General features: G+C 46.0%; 1 protein-coding gene across 1 annotated transcript in view; it reads left to right on the forward strand.

Moving 5' to 3' along the window:
• The window catches only part of adgrd1 (adhesion G protein-coupled receptor D1), a 32,180-nt gene that overhangs the window by 1,637 nt on the left and 10,246 nt on the right, over positions 1-20,297 (forward strand). Inside the window, exons 3-16 of the mRNA XM_042337815.1 lie at positions 2,488-2,604; positions 3,430-3,525; positions 5,038-5,163; positions 5,332-5,508; positions 5,770-6,018; positions 6,456-6,520; positions 6,788-6,943; positions 7,261-7,320; positions 7,771-7,891; positions 9,435-9,542; positions 11,563-11,638; positions 13,570-13,711; positions 18,116-18,189; positions 18,766-18,889. Of these exons, the coding sequence (XP_042193749.1) occupies positions 2,488-2,604; positions 3,430-3,525; positions 5,038-5,163; positions 5,332-5,508; positions 5,770-6,018; positions 6,456-6,520; positions 6,788-6,943; positions 7,261-7,320; positions 7,771-7,891; positions 9,435-9,542; positions 11,563-11,638; positions 13,570-13,711; positions 18,116-18,189; positions 18,766-18,889 (1,691 nt within the window). The remainder of the gene's footprint in view (positions 1-2,487; positions 2,605-3,429; positions 3,526-5,037; positions 5,164-5,331; positions 5,509-5,769; positions 6,019-6,455; positions 6,521-6,787; positions 6,944-7,260; positions 7,321-7,770; positions 7,892-9,434; positions 9,543-11,562; positions 11,639-13,569; positions 13,712-18,115; positions 18,190-18,765; positions 18,890-20,297) is intronic.

Consider the following 20,297-nt stretch of genomic DNA (forward strand, 5'->3'; position numbering starts at 1 on the left):
ACGCTGTTCCAGTGAGCCACAGCGCAAGCTCGAGGAACAGCACTTCATTTATCTGCTCGGAACGTTACAGCCCTCTGGCCTCAATATTGATTTCAACAATTTCAGACCATAACAGCTCCCCTTCCCCGTCTTCTACAACCATTATCCAGACACAACGTTTCTCTCTCTGGTCTGCCTATTTTTGCAATTCCCCCTCCCTTTGCTCTGCATCGGTAACATCTCTTTAACCCATCATTCCCTGTCCCTTACCCCATTTTCTCCTTTGCCTCCCTTGCCCCCCCTCCTCTCTTTTAGCCTTAAAAGCCTCTTCCTCCCAACATGCCCCGGTTCTGACAAAGAGTCGTGGACCCGAAACTTTGACTCACTTTCCTTTCTCCATAGATGCTGCCTGACCTGCTGAGTGTTTTCAGCGACTTCTGTTTTTGTTTCAGGCAGGCAGAGCAAAGCCACATATAGCCACATATGGAAAAAGCTCCCTAGACAGATGGTTAAACAGGAAATGTTGATTGCTTCAAGCACAGATTAGATAGTTTTATTTTAGGAAATATCATTATGGGATATTTAGTTGGGGACATGTGTGCATACGAAGGAGAACTAGATGGACCTTGGTCTATTTTTCGTCGAGCATTTCTTATGTTCTTTTATGTTCTTATATCTACAGTTCTGCTTTGCCCCCTTCACTGCAGCCCCAGAACTTCCATAACATTGACCCCAGCAGGAATTGTGAAACCCTTCACACCAGTATGGGCTCACAGCCGTTATGAGCCTCTCTTTGTTATCAATTGATTTGATAATAGCGCTAATGGCAATTGGGACTTCCTCCCGACATGAAAGGCACTATACATGTAAATTTGTATTTTTATTGTATAAGTAATACCACTCAAGTGGGCCGGTTTCATAATAATAATTCTTGCATTTGTTATCACGCCTTCGAGATGTCTCAAAGCGCTTCACAGAATATACCGTAAAGTGAATTGACTGTATATTTTGTGGGCGAAACGTGGCAGCCTATCGCGCACAGCAGTGTCCCCGTAACTCGTGGGTTGAGTGACCAAATTATTATTGTCTTTTTTTCTTGAGAAATTATTATCAGGCGTGTGGAGTAAGGAAACTTGCCCACGGTTTCGCCCTGCTGGGAATCGAACCCAGGTCTCTCGCTTGCGAGGCGAGTTTTTTAACCACTAAGTTACAGGATTCCACTGCAATAGGGCAGAAACCTTAGAGCTCTGTTTGAAATGTGTATATAATAATTTTCTCTCCAATCTTGACTGACGTTCAGCTGAGGACTCTCTACCCATTCTTTTGTTGTCTGTTTTCTTCCCTGTGGCATTGCAATTTCTTATCTTGCAGTGACCCTCAGTGTAAAAGTATAGAGAGGTGATGAATTAAGCTTCTCAGAGTAAAGTAGCTCACTTGATTGGGCTTTTATGTGCCTCTCTTTGTGGAGGTTTATTTAACTGAAAAATTGTTCATAATTGAATATGGGACTCACACTTCGATCCTGTACTTCACAACCGTAACCTCGCCTTTAACAATAGGTTCATAATTTGAACATGTGGAGCCATTCGAGACATTGCAGAACTGTCCAGAGAAAAATAGGTCCAACAACTGCACATAATTACCCGAGAACATCTTGTAATCATTCCAGTTTTCTTTATAAACCTTAGTCCCATGTCATTGCCAACAAAATCATATTACTACTACAGCCACAAAACCTCCCTTCAACAAAATAATCATCTCTTGAGACTCAATGCGTGCCTTGTAGCTGTTAAAGTTACTGAACAACTTACAGTCTTTTTTCAGTTTATAAGCTAGTTCTATGACCAATTGCATCACAGCCTTAAAATAAAACACCCTGAACTCTGGTTTTATAAGATAAATACTAGACTACTGAGTGTATCTTGTCAACACCGGTTAACAAAAAATACTTCAAAATTTTATGAATTATTTTCCGCCAAAAGTGGGTTTGAAACTATCCTTAATTCCTGGTATTTAATACTGACACTCATTCCAGCTGTAATCAAAAGGACAAAGTGGATGGTTTGGGGGTCATTTCAATGTTTTACCCAAACGGGGAACATTGACAATGAGTGTGTGGGCCATGGGCCGATTCTTTTAAGAGAGAAGCGGATAATTATTTGGGAAGGACAAGTTTGCGGAGCTATGGGGAGAGCGCGAGGGAGTGCGATTGATTCGGACAGCTCTTTTCAAAGGGCCGACACAGACCCAATGGGCCAAACGGTCTCCTGCTGTGCTGTATAATTCTATGATTCTATGATAAGGTGCTGTATCAAATGCAAGGTTTATTGTTCTTATTATATTACTCTGAAGGTGGAAAGCGAGTCTCGAAGCAATTAATAGTAATAAATCTTGCTTTGATATACAGCAGCATATATAATGTTGAAACGTTACAGGTAATTACTGTCAATTATTTGAATTATTTCTGAAAAGCGTAGCGATTTGTGAGGTAACAGCGATGTTTTCCAGGTTTCAAGGTGTTGGCATCAGCATCACATTACTGGCCCCTGGACAGCGTGGAGGGAATCGATGAGCTCAGAGACCCCATCGGAGACCGAGCAGGTCATGTCAATGGCAGTAACATAAGTATGTGAATGCCAAGTAGCAATCTGGTCGCTTAATACTTTTAAACACTGCAGAGAGATTCAACTGGACAGATATATAGCGCTGTGTTTAGATGCTGTTCTATAAATATTCCATTCCTTCGGCTTGTTTATTTTGTACAGTAGTTTGTTTAAAGAAAGCAAAGTGCAGTAAGTTCCTGATAACTTGACAGTGGCTTAAATTGCCACTGCCACTTGAGTCATAATGCCATCCATATCCTGGCCGCATTTATTTATGCGTTTATACAAAATAATAATAATAAATGTGGTTACTCAATCCACGATTCTTTGCGGGACACTGCTGTGCGCAATTAGCTGCCGCGTTTCGCCCACGGAACACACAGTCACTACACGTTAAAGTATATCCTGTGAAGTGCTTTGAGATGGCGCGATGAGGCGCTCTTTCGAATGCAAGGATTATTATTATTATTATGCCTAAATCGCCATTCCGGATAACGCCTCACTGAGTCCTGGAACTCCCTCCCTCACTCGCCCCTTTCAAATCCCTCCTAAAAGACCTTGATCGTGCTTACGGTCACCTCTGCCCCTGAGCTCGTTGTCAGACTCCGCCACTGTCAAGCGCTCTGGGACGCTATCCCGCTTGAATGGCGGATATAAACACACGTTGCTGTTGTTGTTTTCCACGGGAGCGACGAGTTTTTAGGGGCTTACTGCATTTGAAAATGTGCTGTGAATGTATTCAGGTGGAACATTTGCCGTTCTGGGCGTTGGTGGATGCACCCAGTGTGTTGTTGTCTCTTTGCTCGTTTAGTGTTTTATTCTTTGTGTTTTGTTCTTCTTCTACTAGCCTTCCGAATCCACAACTTCACTGTGCTTCCCTCCTGTCAGTCTTCCTCTGTCTGTGCAAATGATTCTGCCTACTCTAATCTCTCTGCAACTGTAGGTGAGAAATTGAGTTTGGTGTTCATATATTGGTGCATTTCCTAAGGCTTGGACAAAGTTAATGTTTAATTTTCCCCTGACAAGAAACCTTAAATGATGATAAACGACCGGGTTTGGAGTCCAGACCACTTCAACTCATTTCCATCTTAAGTAAATGTCACTGTATTTCTCTGCACACTCTGAATCGATTTTGTTTCAATGGGGAGGAGAAAGAGAGCTCCAGTAGACAGCAATGGGAGCAAGAACCTTGGCTGATGAAACCCCCTCCATTCCCTTAGCCCTGGATTCCTAAGGTCAATTGCAGCTCCCTGTCTGAAATTAGGGAGCATAGATAAGAGATCCTACAAGCCAAGGGCAGCCACACACAGGCTGGTCATTAACGGCTGGGCTGATTGTAATAAGTCAGGTTATTCAGACGCTACTGCTCCGTAGGTAACTTCCTCTTCGACCGAGCCTCCGGTCACCCTCATACCCTCCACCCTCCCCGATCCCGACCCCTAGCTCGGGTCCTGACTGCCCAGGCCCTGGGGGGACCTCCTCCCGACGTGTAATTTTGTAAATTGTAGTTGGAAGAAGCCCTGTGCATGTTACATCTGTGTCAAAAAAACAAACGTTACTTTTATTTATCATCCTGGTTCTATCAGTAAGTGGAATGGCTGCTCCTCAGACACTGTTAAGTCTTTTTTTAACCCGCTGTTACACTTACTAGAATGGACCAAAATGCGATAATCAGGCAGTGGTTCAGCAAGAATAATTATTGTGCGTTCATTCTCTCAGCTTGTGTTCTAAGTGGTTTGACGACAGAAAAGCAATCAGTGACTCACTGGCATAATGATGTTTACATCCAGAGATTAATTTCCACAGAAGTTGCTTTTATATTTTGCTAAAGGGCTTAACTAATGGAGCAATGCGTGGAATAAGTGAGCGAGTGAGGAACACGTTTAATAAATTGTAAAATCCTAATGACTGGCCCTAATGTGATAATAAACAAAAGCTTTTTGAAAACAAAACCTAATTGCTATTTTATGTTAAGCAAAGAGTTTTGGTGCTGCTCTGAGACAGTGAATGATGAGCTGTAATGTCTACAGCTGGCTGTGAAAATATTACAAGGTTACAGGGAAAGAGGGGTGGGGTGGGTGTGGTGGAATTAAGGAGCTCCATTGGTGAGCAGACACCAGCGCAGGCACAATGAGGGTCGGAGTTAGGGAATGGATAACTTGTGTTTTTCTCAGTTTGGGGTTGATTTCTGGTTCTGCGCAAGGAAAGCTCTGACTGTTCCGCTCCTCATTCGAATCCAGTTCGTGGGTTACGCACGACTTGTTCACCTGGAATACAAGGAGTTGTTATAATAATAATAATACTATTAATAATAACAATAATACTTGCATTTTAAACCGAGTGGAATGAAGAAAGGATAAATGTGAAAGTCAGCTCTTGTCGTAATGACTGCGTGAAAATAAAAACCCAGGTCCCTTGTCCCGCCCAACAATGTAACATCATTTGCCTCCTTCAGATATCGTCGAGGGGGTAGTGAATACGGACATTTATCTCAGCAGTGACTCTGGCACTACCTTGCTCCTCTTCGGTAGTTACACCAATTCCTCCTGCGGCAGCGATCTCACCCTGTGCAATACCGCAGGTACCTTCCTCTCGTTAAGTTCTCTGAGGCGTAACGCGAGAGTGTTACATAACAAACACAAGTTGCTCTTGTTTGCTGAGTAAACCTCGCGATTGCATTTGTGTGCGGTTTAGACATTTTTTTTTTGGAAAAAAAACACACAAAACGACTTGCTTTTCTTTCGCGCAGGCATCACCATTTCGTTTTTCTGGAAGAATGTAAGCAATCATTCCCGGTTTGTCATGGCTTCGGGAGGCAAGATACGGTACAGTGGATTCTCCATCCATGCAAATGTTTACGGGGGATATATAAAGTTTTACACTCATACGGCCATCGAAAGTTGGAGAGCCACGATCAATTCGCCAGGTGAGATCCAGGCTCTTTACTGATGGCATTTTGGGCGGAGGTGTCGTTGCTGTGATTTATAGGATAGAATCACAGAACGTTTCCGCCCACAAAATATACAGTCAATTCACTTTACAGTACGCTTAGTCTGTGAAACGCTTTGAGACTTCTCGAAGACGTGGTAAGGTGTTAAATCAAACGCAAGGGTTATTATTAATATTATTACAGCCCCTAATAGATTACGCTGCAGAACAGCCCCTGATTGTTTCTGCACGTTTGCAGGTCCTGACTGGACACACATCCTCTTCACGTGGAGCCCCGCAGATGGCCTGAAGGTTTACGTCAATGGGACCTTCAGGACCAGCGGAGTTTATGGGAACGCAACTCCGAATTATGGAGAGAACCTGGTGACCAGCAGCGAGAGTGGTCAGTCCTACGGTCAGCAAGTGAGCGGCTCTTTCGATGAGTTCGTGATTTGGGAGCGAGTGTTGTCGGCGCAGGACATCGCACTCTATTACCAGGCGACCACAGGTAGGTTATCATGGCAGCTTCCACACTCGTCCAGTGTCAGCCTCTTTGACTCCGAAAATGAGCCGCAGAAATGTTTTCAAAGCTCGGTCTTTATTGGGAAGATGGTTTCTGGTTAAGAAACAGCAGGAACCGACATCCAACTGATGACTAACTCCAGTCTTCCACAATCCTGTTACTATCTTAAATTTGAAGACCAAAGCGGAGACTGGGTGTATTCTGTGAAGCGCTTTGAGACGTCTCGAAGATGTGATGAGGCGCTGTATCAAATGCAATTGTATAAACCGCACGGACATGGTTTTGCACAGCAGAAGCTCCGTAATCTTTCACCACTGAGGCATGGACATTTGGATTGCCCTCGACATACCCCAACGACCAGAGATTATTATGTTCTTCGTTGAATGGAAACCGTGACTGATGCTGTGTTTCCCTCTCCTCAGGGCAGCCTGTTGGCATGATTGAGGACCGTTCCTCCTGGGGTCAGAATTCCACCAGCCGTCCGATCGTGAGTGTCTGAGCCTGACCCCACCCTGTGCGACACCGTGTGGGACTGTACGAGCAAGGAGGGGTTTTAGTGTGAGCGATTGTGCGAGCGAGTTTAGCTGTAGTGTGAGTGTGAGCAATTGGGTGAGTGGAGGTCGGGCTGGGTCTGAGACAAAGCTTGGTCTGGCACTGATGGAGGTTTGTGACTGTAGCATCAAGTGCTCTGGGACACTACCTTGCATGAGGGGGTGCTATATAAACCCAAGTTGTTGTTGTTTGTGCTCCTCAGGTTTCCACTGCTGCCTCTCCTGCACCTGGGACCCACAGACAGGAAGAGTCCCGGAAACTTCAACATCAAGGCCCCTCATTCAGCTTCCTCGAGTCCTTCTCAGTGAATCTGCCCCAAAAGACCCTGGAGCTTCCAATAGCTTCCAATCTGACTGAGGTAAACGTTGCCTCAGACCGAAGTTTGAGTCACATTCAGCCCCTGTTCACACATAATAATAATAATAATTCTTGCATTCGATATAACGCCGTATCACGTCTTCTGGTCGTTTCAAAGCGCTTCCCAGAATAGACTGTAATGTGAAATTGACTGTGTATTTTTGTGGGCGAAATGCGGCGGCCGATTGCGCACAGCAGTGACCCCCGCGCCCCCCCCCTCCCCCCCCAAATAGTCGTGGATTGAGTGACACATACTGCTCTGGAATGAAGAGGGCCCCGGCCCCCAAACACGCTAACGGGATCTTTCTTCGTTTCTAGAACTTTCTGAAGATGGTGCACGAGTTCCTTGCTGTGCCAAATTGGGATGAATCTTACGGGGTGAGTAAAGCCGTGGAGCCCGCCTCCCAGCGCAGGAGCGAATTGAGAGCGGTCCGGGAAGAGAACTGATTGAGGGTGGCAGAGGAAGTAGGGTTGGCCAGATGGACACAATGGTTTGTTCCACTCCCCTACGTTCCTAGGTCCTGTAAAATGTTGTACAAGAATAAACAGTGAGCTCTCTCCCCCCCCACCACCTCTCCCCCACCTCCCCCCCACTCTCCCTTCCCCCCCCCCCGCCCCTTTTCTCCCTCCCCCTCTCTCCCACCCCTCTCCCCTCCCCTTCTCCGGCGAGAAAAGAATCTCTGTATTTTTTTCCAGAACTGACCCTTGGCTTCAAGAACTATGTTGCTACCTGAGCAATGTCTCCAGTCTGGTGGCAAAGTGATGTGGGAATGTGCTGGGAAAGCACAGGGCTGTGTCGGGAGATTAAACCTTCCTGTCGCTCCTCAGGCTGCAGCCATAGTGGGCGATTTGCTTCGGACGGTGGACAAAGTCATGCTTCACGTGGCGAAAAACCTGGAGGGGAATCTGAACGGGCCGGTCAGCATTGAGGGCAGCTCCCCCGCGGCTGGTGAGTTCTGACCTGATCCAAGTGTTTTTACAGCACTTTATACCGTTCAACGTGAACTTATTTTTGTAGGCGAGCGCGGTGGACATTTTCGAGCACAGCAAATAATAATAATAACCCTTTGCATTTGATACAGCGCCTTATCACGTCTCCGCGTCGTCTCAAAGCGCTTTGCGGAATATACCGTAAAGTGAACTGACTTTATATTTTGTGGGCGAAACATAAGCAATCAGTCAGTGTGAAGGCAAGACCATCAGGTCTCAGTTGAAGTCCGTGGATTCTCGGAGCTGACGTGTTGCTCTGCGATGGAGTTCACTACAAATCTGAAATCTGTCTGGAGAGAAAGGTGCTGTGATCTGGGAAGCTCCAACGTTTCCTGACATTTTCCTGACATCAGGAAATGGTGCTGGGATTACTGTTTCCAATGGGGTTATGGCTGTTCTACCTTGTAAATCAATATAGCCGTGCAGAGAGTTTAGCAAATGCACTTACGAAAGCAATAAGCCATACTGATTAAACATTCAGAATATTTGCTCTGCTTAACCGTGTTCTCATTGTAAGAACATGCAGGACTGAAGTCCATTTAATGTTCTGGTGAAAGAATGTTTCGACAATGTCACCATACGAATGGTGTTAATGAAATGAATTTATCCACCAAAACTCTAGCTGTAAACTATCATTATTATTATTATCAGGAATTCAGACATACCTCACATGGCAGTTCCCTGGGGCAGGGTCTCAAGCTGCAGCACATTGTAATATGATTATAATAATAATAAGACAATTGATTGCTGTGTTTCGCCCACAAAACACACAGTTACTACACTTCAGTCTGGAAGACGTGATAAGCCGCTATAACAAACGCAAGGATTATTATTGTAAAAGGAAGTGAGACAGGAATTTTTCATAGAATTCATAGATTCATAGAACGTTACGGCACAGAAGGAGGCCATTCGGCCCATCGAGTCTCTGCCGGCTCTTTGACAGAGCCTCCATCTTGTTACCCTCGCCCTACGACGACAACAACAACAACATTGCATTTGTATAGCACCTTTCACGTCGGGAGGACGTCCCAAGGCGCTGGACAGACAGAGTTACGGATGCCATTTGCAAATCCCTATGCCATTTGCTGCCCAGATCTCTGACATCGGTCGTGTACAAAAGGAACACAGAAAGCCTCCCCCATTCTTCATTTACACCTATTATTATTATTATTATTAATAAATCAGCTTATTTGGGACATAATTTGTCATTTCACAGGCCGCCAGAGTGTTTCTGTTGACTCGGGAGTGTGAATGGCTCACCACCTGTGAGTGGGCCTTGGGGTTCGTTTGTTAAATGAGTGTAATTAATAATCAGCTTTCGGGGCCTTTGTAGGAAGCGCATTTTCTGCATTTGTGTTAAATAAATAAATGTCTAGACACCTCACAGCTCAGCCAGCCACAGAGAGAGAGAGAGAGAGAGAGTGGCAGCACATCAGGACACGCTTTTAACAACAGGAGTCGCTGGTAGAAAATGAACTAATTTACTTGCCGGTCACCTACAGATTACTCACTGGTCAAAGTGCCCAGCGGTGTCAGTCTGAACAAATATCGTTTCCCTACTCACGGGAAGAATTATATTTCCATCCCCGGTGAAGCTTTTCATACTAAATGTAAGTGTCTCACTCATGTTTTTTTATTATTATTTACTATTATTCATAAGAATTATGGCAACTTTCAAAGCTCATTTTATACGTACCCTGGATACTCAGCCCCAATTACATTCATTATTTTGTGTCTGTGTGTGTGTGTTTTTTACCGTCCCTTTCCCTATTTATACTCTTGCTGCAGAATTGTTTAAAACTATATGAAACTGTTCGAGTTTCCTGTTTGGGTTAATGTGTCCAGGCAATGGAACAGAGTTTTGAGGCCCATTGCAATCGTTTAAAAACTGGAACAGACATGAGAACTTAGGGATAGGTTTCACATTTGGAAGGGAATTTTTTTTTTGGCGTTAATATAAAAAAAATATATATTTTCTGAACTGTTTCCCTGTTTCTTTGGCACAAACGTGAAGTTCTCTGGGCTGAGAGTTAGGGATGAATGTGATCTCGTTGCCTGTGTATTGTACTCGGAATACAACTGATTGTTGTACCCTCTCCTCGCTCCCTCCCTTCCCTCCCCTCACCCTGACCATTTCCCCCCTGCTCGGGTCCTGACCCAACTGTACAGCGCCTTGGGACGTCCTCCCGACGTGAAAGGCGCTCAATAAATGGAATCTTGTTGTTGTTGTAGGGTTCGAGAGTCGGTCTGTGCTTTGGTTCTACACTTCTGTAGAACTCTCTGTTTTAGGGGAAGGAATAGGAAGACCTGTTGTTAGAATCCTTAAACAAGTTTTGGTTCTGCGCTGAGTGTGTGACCGCTCAGATCTAACCCTGAAGATGAATTTTGTTAATACTCCGTAATTGTTTCTACTGTTGCTGGGGTTTGGCTGGAAGGCCCCGAACAGATCATCATTTACAGATGGATTCTGTTTGTCTGTATCTTAGCTCCTCCGCTCCAACCAGGGAAGATGTGGAAGGTTTGGATTTTTTGGGCATGGATAGTATTAGGCTTGGCTGTGACTTCCGAGACCGCCACAGAAGGACTGGCTCGATTCCTGCACTCTTGTTTCCAAGCATCTCACCTTGGAGCCAGTTCAGCTCCAAGGAGAACCCGCTTACTTTCCCTCTCACCCCCATCCCCCAGAGAATAGTCACCAGTTGGTCTTTTGAGATCCGACAAGCACGGGTTTGAGCCCTCACTAGGCGGGTGGCAGGTACCACGAGTTACCAGCTCAAACCTGCCACCTCTCACTCCAGTGAGCTAAGTGCCCTCACCTCCCTATGGTGTATCCTACCACATCGCTGTGTCACACAGCCCGGCCTTGAGTAAACTGTGAGGGGGGAAAAGTACCAAACACGGTTGTATTTTTAGCAGACAGTCTGATTGGAATTTCGCAACTCCACGTCCCATGTCACATTGCATCGAAATGTTCACAGATTTGTTTTCCAGGGAGAGGAGAGGGCGCGGAGGAGATTTACCAGAACGGTACCAGGGATGAGGGACTTTGGTTATGTGGAGAGACTAGAGAAGCTGGCAATGCTCTCCTTAGAGCAAAGAAGGTTAAGGGGAGATTTAAGAGTTATTAAAAATTATGAGGGGTTTTGATAGAGTAGGTAGAGAGAAACTGTTTCCACTAGCTGGTGGGTCAGTAACCAGGGCACATAGATTTAAGATAATTGGCAAAAAAACAGAGAGGGAGATGAAAGAGAATTGTTTTTTTTTTGACACAGAGTTGTCACGGTCTGAAAGTGTCGGTGGAAACAGATTCAATAACAACCTTCGAAAGTGAATTAGATAGGTGCTTGAAAAGGAAAAAAAATTTGCAGGGATGTGGGGAAAGAGCGGGGGGAGTGGGATTGATTTGAGTAGCTGTTCCAAAGTACCGGTACAGGCACAACGGGCCAAATGGCCTCCGTGTGGGCTATGTTCCTAAGGGACATCTTAAGGGTTACATTGCAGCCTGCATCCCACTCGCCACGTGCATCTCCTGCACAGCACAGGTCAGTGAACACGTAGGCTGGAGCCAGTGATCAGCCGGGGAATGTGCCTCCAGGCATCTGATTGTTACCGTGTGTTTTTCGTTGCCAGCACAAATCATCATCGTGGGGTTGCTGTATCACACCATGCACCAGTACTACCAGAGAATCAGCCCGTTCCACACCAAGTAAGTCAGTCACCGGTTGCTCAGGGCACAGCCAAGCCTCCCGACGTACAACACCTCTATGCACCACCCCGTTCCTTCCTTCCCAGCTGGCTGCAGATGTTCAATAAACCTGAAATAGCAGAGAATGTTCCTCCACAAATAGAACCGATCCCCGTCTGTGATTGAGTGAAGGTGTAAGTGTGTGTGTGGTGGTGGTGTGTGTCTTGTGTGTGCGTGTGAGAGTGAGCAGTACGTGGTATTCAGTAGACTAACTGATTGGCTTGAAGGTAATAACAAAATAAGAAAACAGAAGGGTTTGTTTTTGTCTCTGAACGTTTGCTGATAAGTTGCAATCTGGAAATGTAATTTTTAACCTGTTTGAACTCTGGGGCTTCCTTTAAACTATTTGCTAATTGTGCGGTTGTTATCAGCCGCAGATAGGCACAGGCCCTGTGCCGTGATTGTATCAGCCTGGTGCTTCCCTTTTAGCGCAACGAGGGAATGAACCCGGGTGACCGGGGTGGCTAGAGGAGCATGGCAATACCAGGGACATGGCAAGTGTTGCCCGCAGCATCGAGGTCACAAAACCGTCTCAGGAGATCCTGGGGCGGCTGGCGAACTCGTTAACTCATTTGCAAGTCGTTTGTATGTAGTATAACTTGCAAATTTATTCAAATAATAACATTTGCAGGGAAACCTCATCATAGCAGTCATTTGCATCTCATGTGTCAGAGGTTTGTTGTAAGGGAAGGGAAAAAAATAGCCTTGCTCCCCCCCCCCCACCCCACCACACCCACGCACACACACCACACGTACACAGTGGCCTGGGATAAATCTCTTCTGAGAATAAAGCCTAGCAAATCAATGACACTGAAATGTTTCCTTAGCTGTTTGCTGGCGGCTATCATTGACTCTGTCTGTAAACACTAAAGATTGATGTCAATAAATTATACCCTCACTTCACATCTCCCTCGACTGATAGAGAATTCCTTCCACAAGTGCTGGCTTAGCATCCTCCCTCTCCCTCTCTTCACCACCCCTCCCCGGACTGTTTAGCAACTGAGCTGATACCTCATTAGCTTCAAGTGTTCGTTTGCAAGTTTATGTTGAGGTTTCACACCAGGTCTCCTTGAGCTGCCAGTTTACAACTCTCACAAGAAACCATGTGTGCATTTTAATAAAAAGATTGTATCATCTTTCAAGTTAATAATCTTCCTCCTCCTGACATAAACCAGAGTTGACTGTTGGAATAAACGTTAAAGCTAACTTAAAGCTGATGGCTAATTTTGGGAGTGTGTGTGATTGTAGAGTTAAGATTGTAACCGTTGATTGTATCAGTTGTTAGTGGTCAGTTGGCCCAAAATTGGCCCATGTGGTCTTAGTTTTGAGGCCCTTTTTATTAATTTCAGATCACGCATCGTTTTGGAAAATGATTCAGTGTTAATTTAGAAGCCATTTTTTCTCCAGGTCCTTTTTATATAGAACTGGCTTCCAAACGGAGACTGAATTTTTAAGAACGTTTCAAAAGTTTTGCAGTCGCAAGCTCTACAATTTACGGGAACGATACAATGACAACTTTCATTTATATAGCTCCCTTCATTCCTGATGTCAGCGGCCTAAATTATGATGAAAAGATGAAAAAACGCTGACTGTATAATTCCATGATCTTGGAAAATGGTGGGACAGGCTCGGGCCGAATGGCCTACTCCTGTTTCTATGTTCCTGAGCTTCAAGGCAACCCTTAGTGTTGACGATATGTTAACCCTGGATCTGGCTGGAATTTCAGGCCTCAGTTCATGACTATTCCAATGCCGTTGTGTGTGTTGTTAGAGGACGCTGAACTCTGCCAGAGCAAAGAGGAATACGTATACTGTCTCAGCAGCAGTACATCAGTCAGTCATCTTTGGGGGAAATGTGACTGACACTCACTCGCTCCTTGTTCTTGTGCTCAGGATCAAAGAGGCGACTCCGCACAAAGACCTTCAGATGACAGTGACGAGTTACATCATCTCTCTGAAGATGGAACCAGGCCCGTCTCTCTCCCAGAACCTGTCCGGCTCGCCACTAATCACCATCGTTCTCAAGCACGTGATGGTAAGCTGCCAGCCCACTCCATGTCCCGACTCGCTGCAGGAGCCAGAAATTGTCTTAGAATTTAATTGGACATTAAATTGGAATTTAATTGGAATTGCGTAAAGTTGTTTCAAATTCAGGCTGAATTTAGGACTGGCTTCTGGCTCAGAAGAAAAAAAGGGCCGCCGACTAAGCCAGACTGATGAATTTCTACTCCGTCTCGGACCATTTTGTCTTAAAATTTAAGACGGTGTAGAATTGTGAAAAATTCTTCAGTTCAAATTTGAACGTGGGGGCTGGTTCCACGTAGGAACACTGCGTTCCAATGTTAAGCTTTCAGTCTTGATGGGTTTTGGCATAAAACAAGTGTTGTACTGTATTGCTGGTCTGGCGGAGGGGGTGGGGGGGGGATGGTGGTAATGTACACACCACTAGTGGCCTGTTATTCTCTGATATCCTGCACAGTACCAATGGCTTGCGTTTCTCTTATCACACACAGCACCAATGGTGATAATAATAATCCTCACATTTGATACAGCGCCTTCTCACGTCTTCGAGGCGTCTCAAAGCGCCTCACAGAATCTCCACTGTAAAGCGAATTGACTGTGTATTTTGTGGGCGAAACAGCCGTGGAACCGAGCGACCCAATTATTATTTCTTTGTTGTTTCTTTTTACTCCTTACGACCTGTTATTTTCTTTGAATAGCCCGCACAGCCTGAGCCACGTGGCTGTCCGTCCGTGAGAGGGTTAACTCCGGGGTTCGGAGTGGGGTGCAGCTGTGTGGGGCTGGAGCTGCGGAACGATTGCTAAAATTACTTTAGTGCATGTTATTAATTACAACGCTAAATGAAAGACTGGACCCAGCAGCGAGTGGGTGTTTGGTGCCAAATAGGAGCCTGAGTGGTGGAGCAGGGGGCCCTGTCATTTCTGAGCGCTCTTGCAGATTATATTTGGTTTGTGTTAGCAGGAAAACTCTGAGTCATTGAGCAGCTATGTAAAGGGATTCTTACTTTACAGGGTAGAAGCCTGCTTAGTTTAGCATCGTTGGTGTCGTGCAGTTTTATCAATTTTATCACGGGTCTGTGATGATTGCAGTGCTTTCTGTGAGTTCACAGCAAATCCGAGGGCTTTGCAGAGGTCGAGAAGAGTTGACGTGTATTGCTGACACATCGATCCGATTTCATTAGCAAATGCACGGCAGGTTTTCAGATCTGAGCCGTTACAACTGGTTTACCAGAAAACGGTCATAAAAATGTTTCCGGAATCTTTCAAGAGAGTCTCACAGACGAGGCTGGATAGCTTATGCGGGAGGGAGAGCCTCAGAAATTCTACATAATATAATGCAGATACCACAGCCGTTCGAATCCTCCCTTTTGTATGAGGAATGCGAAGATTATAGGGAGAACATATTCTGTAAAGGAGCAGGAATGTGCAAGCTGTGACATTGAATAATACAATTAATGGGAAGTCTGCATTAAAAAAAAATGAGAATGCATCTGAAATCTGGGAGAAAGTCAAGGCTCAAAGCAAATTCTCTTCTAAATGCGAAAAGTTTTTCTCATTTAATAATCATTTGGATGGAGCTGGGTCCCAGGTGCCAGTGATGTGACGGTTGTGGTCGAGAGAAATAACTGGGTAATGGTTGGACGTTCAGTTCCTGTTCCGCTCGTTCCAAACACTGTGACTGTTTCTCTAAAGAAACCACAGCTGACTTTACTCTGTGAGGGAATTAATGCCGAGGTACGAAAGGTTCCATATTGTTGCTTCGCACCCAGTTCATACAAAACATTAACTTGAACAGAGTTCACTCCGCATGTCCCTGAGGTGCTGGAGCAAACTGGAGGGTGTGTGCTGAGTTAAGTTTAGGAAAAGGGGAGGGGAATAATCTGTCTGGGTTCATTTGCCTCCTTTTGAGAGAAGCGATGTATGTGGATGTTAGAGGAGGGCAGGTTTGGGCTCAGCTGTGATGCTTCACCCCAACCCTAATGCGATACCTCATTACACCACCGACAACCCTCAATGTCAGAGCTCACCCCATGAAAAAAAATGACCACTTTCTGTCAGGTAACGCGAGCTATCTGTGGAACCTTTCCCCCAAGGCGCCCGAGTTAGTGCCTTGAGGAGAGGAGGAAAGGGAAAAAGTGGACTAAAAGCAAAGGATACAGGAGAAAGTCCAATCTAATTCCCATTCATACGTCCAGCATCTGTTTGCAAAGCATTGTGCTGGAACTTAGCCAAGCCCTAATCAAGGCGGCTACATTCTTCAAACCATGAAATCAATTTCCTGAGGGACGAAATGTTGTATTGAAAAAATCATATGGAAGGAATGAGTTTCTGTTTATTAAAACAGTCCCAGTCACTTTCGAGTGTGCCAGGGAATAAAGTATAGCTTGAGATAAAGCAGCAACTCTGGTGGTTAAGAGCGATGACTTAAGATTACTTTGAGAAAAGCAATCAATTGCTGTTACGTCGGGATCAGTTAGTGACCTCATCACCTGCGTGGTGTACAGGGGTCGGAGGCCTGGGTTAGTATTTCACTTCATCTGCTGATAAGTGAGCATTTGTGTTGGGAATTTGGAGCTGCAAAGTATTCACGTCGAACTCGTGCATGTTTGAGCCCAACACTAACGCAAGTGGCCACACTCCCCAGACTCCTGCTCCAACATGAGCCAGAGTTTGACCCCTGACATCTGCCTGTGTCGTTCGCATACAGTGCTGTGTGGTTCTTAAGGTTCAATCAAACCTCATCCTCTCAGGCAGCGATGGGACGTGAAGCATCTCAGGCTTCCCTGTAGTGCCTGGTCTGTTACGTTGATATTTCCAGCTCCTTCTAGGATGCTATCCTGCTGCTAAATCAGCACCGTCCAGTCATTGAGATAATCCTGGTAATGCAAAATGGATGCTGTCTGCACCGTTACAGCACTGATTCAGAAAGAAGCAAGTTTCCCTTACTGTGGAGTCACTCTATCACAAACGCAACCCCTAATCCAGGGTTCAGTTTCTGCGCACTCGACGGTAAAGATCAGAGCGTAGATACTTTAGTTCGGCTGCCCAACTCCATTTGAAGTGGCTTCACAACTCCATCTCGCCATTAATGAACAATTTGTCCCAATTGTAACAGGTCAAACACTGTGAGAGAGGGTTTTACAATCATTGCACCAGATGGACTGTAAAAGCTTTATTGCTGGCATAAAACTATAGACCACAACAGTAAAAATGTAATAAAATACCATGAAAGGAGCAGCATTTTCTCTGTTACCAGAGACGGCAACAAACTATTGGTGCCACACCTGGGCAACGAGCCCAGCAACTGGTGTGGAGCAGCCCATGGCCAGCGAGCCTCCAGCAGAGACGGCTTTAACACCAGCCCCGGCCTGCACGGCTGTTTGTGGGGGTCACTGCTGTGCGCAATTGGCTGCCGCATTTCGCCCACAAAAATTGACAGTCAGTTTACTCTACAGCGTATTCTGCGAAGCGCTCAGAGACGTCTCGAAGACGTGATCAGCGCTATATCAAATGCAAGGATTATTATTATTATTATTATCATCACTATTATCTCAAATGAGAATTATTCCTCCTTAATCTACAGGTTGCTTCTTGCGCTCGTGTGTTTCTGTTAGAAATCCCGCACGTTCGATAGACGGTAGTCAGGACCCCTGTGGCGTGAGTTTGCCCCTGCAAGGAGCGGGGTGTTTGGTACAGCACCCGACTGATCGAGGTTCGCTTCCCGTCCCCAGCCCTGCTCGGGGAGTGGTTTCTCTGCGAATATTTCCTGGCTTGGCCTACACCCCCCTCCCCCCCCCCACCCACCCGCCCACCCCTCCCCGACAGCTGTACCAGACACCGTGGAAGAACTGCCTGGGAGTTCCTTAACTCCCTATTGCCAATTCCCTCCTGGACACAAGGGAATTCACGCAAGCCATAATTCAAATCGCTAACCAAATGTCCGGCTACTTTAGATTTAATGTTTCCTGGTAAGATTTTGTGGTTGTTTGTTAATCTTCTTGATGCATGAAACGAGGCTGTACTTGCAGTGGAGCATGCTGGAAAAGGCCAGCACACGTTACATGTGAAGCTGCTCGCCCTCGCTGGGGCTGTGCGCTGTCTGCAAGTGTTTTGGAATGCTTGGAATCGTCCAGCTGCTGACCCCGGGGTGTTTCTCCAGAGCTCCCCCACCCCGCCCGGCCCTCCCCCGTCCCCCCCCCACCCCACGACCCCAGACCATCACGTGCAAGGCATGCACCGTTGCCAAAATATCTGGCAAAAAGTCAAGCATGTGACCCAAAGTTCTGCGAGTGTGAGTTTGATTCATGTAATGAAAACAAGTCCTGACTCAATGCATCTGGCAACGAGGAAGGCCAGAGCTCGGCATCTGAAATAACTGAGGAAACTAATGTGAAGTCTCCCCTCCGTCTCTCTTACAGACGCAAGAACAGTATAGCTATGCCGTGAACATCAGCAACCAGGCCCATCTCTGGTGTGCGTTCCTGGATTTCAGGTGGGAGTGCGAACCCATCCCAGTCGGTGATTTTGTTGCTCCCACTTCACTGTAGCTCCAGACACAGAAACACTGACATTTATTCACCAAGTTGCAGAATGTTTTTGAAGGCGTTATTTATGTTGAGCTTCTGGCGATCTGGTTCTCTGTGCTTCAGTCCTGGTCTTCAGTCCTGGTCTTTCCCCTTTTAGTTTAGGACTGATGAGGTAGTTTATTTCCCCTTCTACCCCCTCTCCCCCACTCCCCCCAACTTCCAGGCTGAGATCAATAACTCAGCACATACTGTGACCTTCTTGTTTGTGGCCCAGGCAGACTGGGAGATGGAACTTTGTGCTTCCCCCCGACTCTTTGGAACTCCAACCACCCACCCCTCTGATCCCAAACCCCTCCTTGGATCCAGTTCCCCGATTGTCCAGCGCCTTGGGACGTCCTCCCGACGTGAAAGGCGCTGTGTAAAACTGTAAGTTGTTGTAGCTGGGTGCAGGATACGGGAGCTCAAAGAACAGTAAGGGGCGGGGGGTGGGGGGGGAAATAAAAGGAAAGACATTTACTGAGTGAGTCCTTCAATCCTCGCAGCTCGGGGGCAGCGGTTTGGTCCAACGAAGGCTGTGCTCGTATCGGAGGGAACATCTCGTACTCTGTCTGCCTCTGCAATCATCTGACCAACTTTGCCATCCTGATGCAGGTGGTCCCACTGCAGGTAAGGGCGAGAGGCTGGGGTTGGCTGAGTGTCGGAGGTTGGAGCAAGTGACTGACTGGCTTACGGAACTAACTCCCTGAGGAGGCAGTGGAAGCAGAAAATGTCATTTCTTTCAAAATAATATCTCAGGACACAGGATGTAGTTTGGGTCACGACGTGTCAAGCGACTGCCAGGAAAGTGGAAGGCAAACTAGACGGAGCTTGGTCTTTCTCCCAGCAAATTCTTGTGTTTTTTTAACAAATGCAAAACACTCCAGGTCTGTTGAGATGAATCGAGCTGATCTTATCTGCCGTTGGTGAATAATAATGTCTCGCGGGATATCTGGATCCCATTATCCGAAAATTGTTCCCAGCTGCTCGAAGCAAACTTTATTTCAAACGTGAAATTGGTTGCCTGGAATGAGAGAGTCCTCTCCTCTGATTTACCCCATTAGACAATCTCCTTCTCTGTTTTAAGCCACAATATGTATTTAAGTTTATATGGCGCCCTTCACGTTGGGAGGACCTTCCGAGGTGCTTGATGAATGCTCAACGGCCCCGTTTGTGTAGGAAATTCCTTAAGTAATTCGCAGCCGGCACGTGGCTCCAGAATAGCATCTTCACATTGTTCTTCCTGTGCTGCACTGCGACATTGGAGTTTGAACCATTAATTTCAAACTTAGTTTCTTGCCCAGTGAAGTTAGCTGTTATAATAATAGTAATAATAATATTCCTTGCATTTATCACGTCTTCGAGACGTCTCAAAGCGCTTCACAGGATACACTGCTAAATAAATTGACTGTATTTTGTGGGCGAAACGCGGCAGCCAATTGCGCACAGCAATGTCCCACAAACAGTCGTAGATTGAAAATGACCAATTTCTTATTGTTTTTGGTTTTGGAGGGATTATTATTAGGCTCTGTGTGGAGTAAGGAAACTTGCCCAAGGTTTCGCCCTCTGCCTGGAATTGAACTCAGGTCTCTCACTTGCAAAGCGAGTGCTCTAACCACTGAGCTACAGGACTCCACTGTTTGAGAGTGTTTGAGAGTTTGAGAGATTCTGGTAATGGGTGTTTCACACAGCCGGATCTGGCTTTATGTTGACGTTCCTCTGATGGAGAGTAAAGAGCTGGAGTCTTTATTCCGCAGGGAACACAGCCACTAATGATAGACGTGGTACTCTTACACTGTCAGCCACTGACCCCTGCTGGCTTTCAGTTAGAGTGCTGTTTGCGCACAGTTTTCTCTTCACCTCCCAGGGACATGATTGTCATAACACACGTTTAAAAGCCATTTGGAGTCGTATCAGGCGGTTGACATCGAGGGGAGGGGTTCCCATTTTACAAATGGATAAGTTGGCATCTGTCAGGACTTGTCAAATGAGATGCCAGACAGCGGAGCTGCCTTTCTGTGTGAAACCATATTGTGCA

This window comes from Callorhinchus milii, unplaced genomic scaffold (assembly GCF_018977255.1).
Source record: "Callorhinchus milii isolate IMCB2004 unplaced genomic scaffold, IMCB_Cmil_1.0 Scaffold8, whole genome shotgun sequence".
Classification (NCBI taxonomy): Eukaryota; Metazoa; Chordata; class Chondrichthyes; order Chimaeriformes; family Callorhinchidae; genus Callorhinchus; species Callorhinchus milii.